The sequence below is a fragment of the Monodelphis domestica genome, chromosome 5, assembly GCF_027887165.1.
Source record: "Monodelphis domestica isolate mMonDom1 chromosome 5, mMonDom1.pri, whole genome shotgun sequence".
In the NCBI taxonomy this organism is placed as follows: domain Eukaryota; kingdom Metazoa; phylum Chordata; class Mammalia; order Didelphimorphia; family Didelphidae; genus Monodelphis; species Monodelphis domestica.
The window spans coordinates 208,865,759-208,871,985 of NC_077231.1; the positions used below are offsets into that span (position 1 = coordinate 208,865,759).

The following is a 6,227-nucleotide window of genomic DNA, read 5'->3' on the forward strand; positions in this document are numbered from 1 at the left end:
TTTATCTGCAAAGTGATAGGGAGAAGGAAATGGCAAACCATTCTAGTATCTTTGCCAAGAAAATCCCAAAATGGGTCATGAAGAGCTGAACATGACTGAAAAATGACTAAACAAAACAAAGAAATTCTTAGAGAACTAAAAAGAAAAATTCATAAATCTGAATCTGAAAAATCATAATATGAAATGCTTCTCTAGATAATGTACTACCCAATTTCAAAACAGATCAGTTTGTTGGCAAAAGAAAAGGGGCTTTTCTGAAATTGTATTTGTATTAAGTATAGTTTAGCTTTATAATACTTGGTTAATATATTTATTTTTGGGAAGTGACTTAAGCTGAACACAGTCTGAACCATTTACTCTTCCCTTTTTCTTACATATAAAATTAACTTTGGGTTTCCAGTTCTTAAATACTTGTAAGTCAGAGATAAAGGGAAGGTTTCTGGGAAGAGCCCTAAGTACCACCCTTAAGACCACTGGGGGCTGGGCTCAGTAGCAGAATCAGTGCCCTGAGGACTTAGGCAGATCAAGCAATCAAATCCAGTTGGGGATTTTAAGGACTAAGCATTAATACTAATGCTATCTTTAATTACCTGAGATGCAGTCCAGGTTGAAGGAAGAATTAAGACTCTAACGGAACAACATCTCTCAGAACTAATTAATGCAGATTTAATGTGAGCACTAAAAAAAGCTAAAGAAGATAAAAAGGAGGACAAGCTAGAGGAGAAGCAGAGGACTAAAAACTAAACTCACAAATAATCTGAAAACCAAGCAGCACACAGGTTTCCTTGGAATTCTTTCCCTACCTTGCTTTATCATCCTGCTCTCATTCATTTCTCTTCTGTTTTCCTTCTCCCTAAGTCTCTTTTCTCCCATCTCTTTCCTCTTCATGTTAGATTGTCATAGCAAACATAAATGTCCAATGACAAATCCTTTCTGCCATCTTTCTTTTAGGGGTATATGCTCTCTCACTTCTAGAGCCATAATAAGGGCTGAGTAAGTGCTGATGTCTTACCTTAGGGAACTGAAATTTAGAGGATATTACTATTCTCTCTCTCTTTCTCTCTGTCTCTGTCTTTCTGTCTGTCTCCCTGTCTCTGTCTCTGTCTCTATTGCTCTCTGTCTCTCTCCGCCCCCCCCCTTTCCCGAATAATGAATTGAAATACGAATGACCAGACCTTCAGCATTGTTAACACCCATCCATGAACTACTATGGTAACTAATTTCCCCTCCCATTGGTGGAATGACCTCTATTATTTTCAAATCATAAATTACAGAATAAATCTGAGTGTGGTTTTTTTTTGCAGGATATTTTGGGTAACCAAAATGATGAGTTAAAGCTATGCTTACTCCTACTCCTATCACATATCACATTTTGCTTCTGCTCCTGATAGGTCACAGAAAAATTAGACATCACAAGTTGAAGCTAAAAAATGAAGAAACATAGCCCTAGAGCACTCTTGACTAATAGTATTAATAATTGACATTTTTAGCACTCATTACAGTTTGCAATGGACTTTATATTGAGCTGATTCTTACTGTAACACTTAAGGAAACAATGGAAGCATCATTAGCTTTGTTTTACAGATGAGGAAATTGAAATATAGAGGGATTAAGTCAGTTGTTTGAGATCTCACACCCCCAGACCAATGCCCAATGCCCTTTCAGTTCTACCACACCATCTACCATGATGGCTGCTCCATTGAACAGAAATTTAAGAAACTTAAGGTCATATTGGAAGAAGAAGATTTTCTTTTGGAGAGAAGTTTCTTGTGTCCTCCTATACACAAAAGGGAAGAATTGGTGAGACTGCCCTCCTTTAATTTCATCTCGACATATTCCTGTACCATTACCTTCCTTCCCCTTTTTTTCTTTTATTCAAATGCTTTTGGATTAATGAGGGACAGAACCTGGGAGTCAGAAGCCCTTGAGTTCAAGTCTTGCCCCAGATACTAGGTGTTGTGAATTTCAAAACTACTCAACTCTGTTCAAGCCATTCTTTAGAGGATGGGATTTGGCTATTTCCTGATCAATAACAATGGAGATACTTGGAATGACAGAATCAGGTCTTGGAAACTATAATCTCCACCCTACTCAGGGTAACAGGATTTAGGAAGGGCTGCAGCAAAGCTCAAGATTTAATTATTTGAGAATATGACCTTCAACAGACATGTGCATAGGGGACAGACCTCTGGGCAGTCCTGGGTTAAGCTAGAGTCACCATTGGCACAGGGGAGACACAAGAAGTGAGGTAGAGGACAGCTGAGGAGTCTGAGGACTTCCTGTGTGTTGGAAAGGAGGTTGTTGGAGGCTGGTGGCTTGGAGTGGAAGCCCTGAGACTGTTTCTCCATTTTGGTCACGTGAGTGATAGGGACTGATCTCTTTTCTTTGCCTTGGCTATCCAAGGCCTTGGGCCTTTGGCCCAGCAGAGGGGGTATTTAAGCCCTATTCCCTTCTCTCCCCTCTCTCTCTCTCTCTCTCTCTCTCTCTCTCTCTCTCTGTCTCTCTGTCTCTCTCTCTGTCTCTCTGTCTCTCTCTCTCTCTCTGTCTCTCTCTCTCTCTGTCTCTCTCTCTCTCTGTCTCTCTCTCTCTCTCTCTCTCTCTCTCTCTCTCACACATACCTTTCTTCTTCCTGTTAGTAAAAAAAAACCCCATAAAAGGTTGACTGCTGATTTGAGTTTTCATTTAGGAATTACATAGCTGAATTCCTTGGCAACCTTAAATCAATATATATCAGTCTTTTAATGTGATTCTCATATCACAGTGTGCAGGTCTTTATGCAAAGTCATTTAATCTCACAATTTAGTGTCCTTTTTTGGCAAAATATGGTTAATAATATTTGTATAATCTACTTCACAAGGCTATGGTGGGGCAGGTATTTTTTTAAACCTTGAAGAGCTATATAAGAGGGTTGTTGTTCAGTTGTTTTTCAGTTTTACCTGACTCTTAATGATCCTATTTGGGATTTTCTTGGCAGATACTGGAGCGGTTTGCCATTTCCTTCTCCAACTTATTTTACAGATGAGGAAACTGAGGCAAGCAGGGTGAAGTGACTTGCTTAGGATCACATAGCTAATAGCTGTTTGAGGCTAGATTTGAACTCATGAAGATGAGTCTTCCTGATTCCAAGACCATGCTTAGCTGCCCTCTGTAAATGGGAGTTATTATGAAATATATATAATTAGGAGTTATTCTTAAAATAGAAAACCAGGTGGCAGCAAGGGGACATGGATAGAGCAGAGGTATGAAAAGTTTGAGCAACCATCCTTGGCTTGCCAGTCTCAGCCAAACCTTAATCAGCTTCCTCTGCCTCTCCAGGGGTATTCATTGAAAGATTTAAGCCAGTTTGTTTCCAAGAGGAACCATCCTAATCTCCTCTATTAAAATTTTTTTCTGCACTTAATCTTAGTGACCAAGTTATTATGGCTAAGGGGAAGGTGATTTTTTTTTTCCTTTGGGGTTTTTTCCACCCTGCTTTCTTATCCAATATCTCCAAGGACTAGACCCAGTTTGATGGAAATTTATCGAGTTCCACTTTATAGAAAACTAGAGAACTAAAGACTGTGTTTGAACAGGGAAAGAGAAAAGGGGGAAGGAGAGGCAAGTAGTAAGTCTGAGAAGAATTCAATGTGGGGAGCCAAAACAGTCTGCTCAGAGGACTCCGACTGATCTGTTTCCATGAACCCTGCTGAAAGTCAAGGTCATGCTCTGGGGACTTAGAGATCTTCTTTGTTTTTGAATGTGTCATTAGTTAGGCCACGTATTTTGTTTCTTTTCTTCCAAGAGCACCAAAGGGAAAATCCACACAGAACAAAAATAAGCAGATGAATCATGTGCCTAAGATCAGGGCAAAAAGCCATACTCAATTTTTGCCTTGTAACTTCCTTGGGAGCAAGAATTCCAATTAAGTTTTGGCTTTTTTGAGGGTCCACTAGAACTGGAGTGCCATTAGAAGAGGACCCTCAAACTCTGGGGGATGTCTGAGAAATTTTACTGGAACTGCATTTGGTACCAGAAAGTTAGATCTTGAAATTTACTGTCATAGCAAGATATAGTACATCGTAAAGGGATCTTCAAGATAATTTAGTCTGGCCATCATATTTTATAATTAGGAAGCTGATAACTAGAGAGATGAAAGGACTTGCTGAAGGTTATCCGAGTAATAAGTAGCTGATGTGGATTTGAAACCAGAGCCTCTGGCTTCAAATCTAGTAGTCTTTCCTGGATACCAAGCTGACTATTCCACAGCATTTCACTAGATCTACACCATTTATGACAACACTAGACCAGCAAGCAGATCTTAAACCTGGGGTCCAAGGAGTCATTTCAGGGAGTTCTTGAACTTGGATGGGAAAAAACACATCTTTATTTTCTCTAACCTCTGACTTAAATTAACATTTCCTTTAATAATGAATTTTTAATATTCTACTTATTTTGAGAAAAGGTCCACAGGCTGCCTAAGGAGTTCCATGACATAGAAAAGGTTATAAACTCCCAATAAATATAAATATAAAATCCCATATTTCTAGCCCTTCTCAGATCATAGAGCTAGAAGGTACCTCAGAAGAAATCTAGTCCAACCCCCTTATTTTACAGATGAGGTAACTGAGTCCCAGGAGTGGGCAAATGATTTGCCCAAGGCCACACAAGTAGTCAAGCTTTAGAGGTGGGATTTGAACACTACTCATTCGTCTATACCACACGGCAGCCACATGGTAATTCCCAACAAAAACAAATTCATCATTAGTTACAGGGTTGTACCATTCAGCCTTCAAAGAGTCCTCAAGATTCATCTCAGGTCAACTCTCTCGTTTAATCATTTCCACAACTCAGAAAGGGTTCCTATCCTTAAAGACGCTGTCTTACAGAAGTGAGTGGCTTTTTCTGTGTCTTCATCTTGGACTCTCTCTTTTCTTGGAATACATGACCTAACAGCTGGTAGCAGAGATGGACTAGGAGGGCTATGGTGGTGAGAATGGCCCCTCTAAGTTGGGGAATTCTTTAACATTCTCCCCTAAATGCAAATCAGTCATTCCTTAGAAGGAATGGTCAAGAGTCCAAGTAAGTTCTGGATTTTATTTACGTGCTACATAAGCATACAAGGGGCTCCCCCCTTCCTTTTTCTGATATATGGTGAACCCTTCTCCCAGTTGCCATGCAGCTGTTATTTATACATCAGAAGGGGGAAACAAATGAGATACTTACACTATTGGGGTACAAAATCGGTAGAGGCAGTAGTAGAAGTGGGATAAAGATGACCAGCAGCAGATTCCTTGCTTTAAGCAATTCCTTCAGAAAAGCCATTTTCCACTCTTCTTCCTTGCCCAATTGTTGACCTGCCTGTTTCCCTCTTTTGGTTGAGCTTTACTTGGCCTTTAACAGGAACTCTGGCTTTCTCCTTCCTTTCCAGTTACAAACCTCCAAACAAAGAGCAATCGCACCATCAACAAGCCTTTACTATTTCTTGTCTCTTGTCTAGGTAGCACACTCCCTTTGAGGCAGCAGAATTTAGGGGTGATGCTGCCTTGATTGGGATTTAAAAAATAGACCAAGAAATGGCACCAAGGCCTCTATGCCCTTGAATGCTTTAGGTGGGATTGATAAGCAGAGTTTTCTGAGCAGGAAAAGGGAATTGGCCAAGGATTACAAACTGGGGCATAGTGATTTCCGTCTTTGTTTTGGCTTGGGTAAATTAGAATGGACAATCCTACAACTTGGTCCCTGGGTTTTAACAGCTCTCTTCTTCCATCTTTTTTTTTCTTTTTAGTTTTTGCTGATTCTAAGACTGACTCTAGAAAAAATCACAGGAGAGTTTATTATTATTATTAAAGAAAACCTACATGCACTGTGATTTCTTTGGGTTACTTCCTTTGATGGCTAATTCCTGAGAGTACATGCAATCTCCCTTGGCTACCTCTGTTTTCTCTGACACTATGAAATCTATTTTCTCCTTCACTTTAAGCAACGAAAGAAAATAGAAAGACCAGCTCTGGATGGAGTAAGATGATGACTTCAGATAAGGCTGATTTTCTTTCTTCTACGGCTTGCCACCATGCTGGGTCCAAATTCTTCTCCTTCAAATTGGTTTCTCACTTCTGATTTACTTTTTCTCCACTTCTTGAGCCAAGTCCTCCTTTTGCAAGAGAAATCCCTGAAGACATTCCTTTCTGGCTCAAGATAAAAAGATGTTGGGGACCCTCCTTTCCCTCCAATCCACCTATGGAAAGCCT

General features: G+C 39.9%; 1 protein-coding gene across 2 annotated transcripts in view; it reads right to left on the reverse strand.

Annotated features, from left to right (window-relative positions):
- Positions 1-6,227, reverse strand: part of SLC13A4 (solute carrier family 13 member 4) — a 53,830-nt gene extending 47,603 nt beyond the window's left edge. The window contains exon 1 of one of the 2 annotated variants that reach the window (XM_056799735.1): positions 5,203-6,227. In XM_056799735.1, coding sequence (XP_056655713.1) covers positions 5,203-5,301 — 99 coding nt within the window. In that variant the 5' untranslated portion in view covers positions 5,302-6,227. The remainder of the gene's footprint in view (positions 1-5,202) is intronic. The other variant, XM_056799736.1, reaches the window with a different exon arrangement.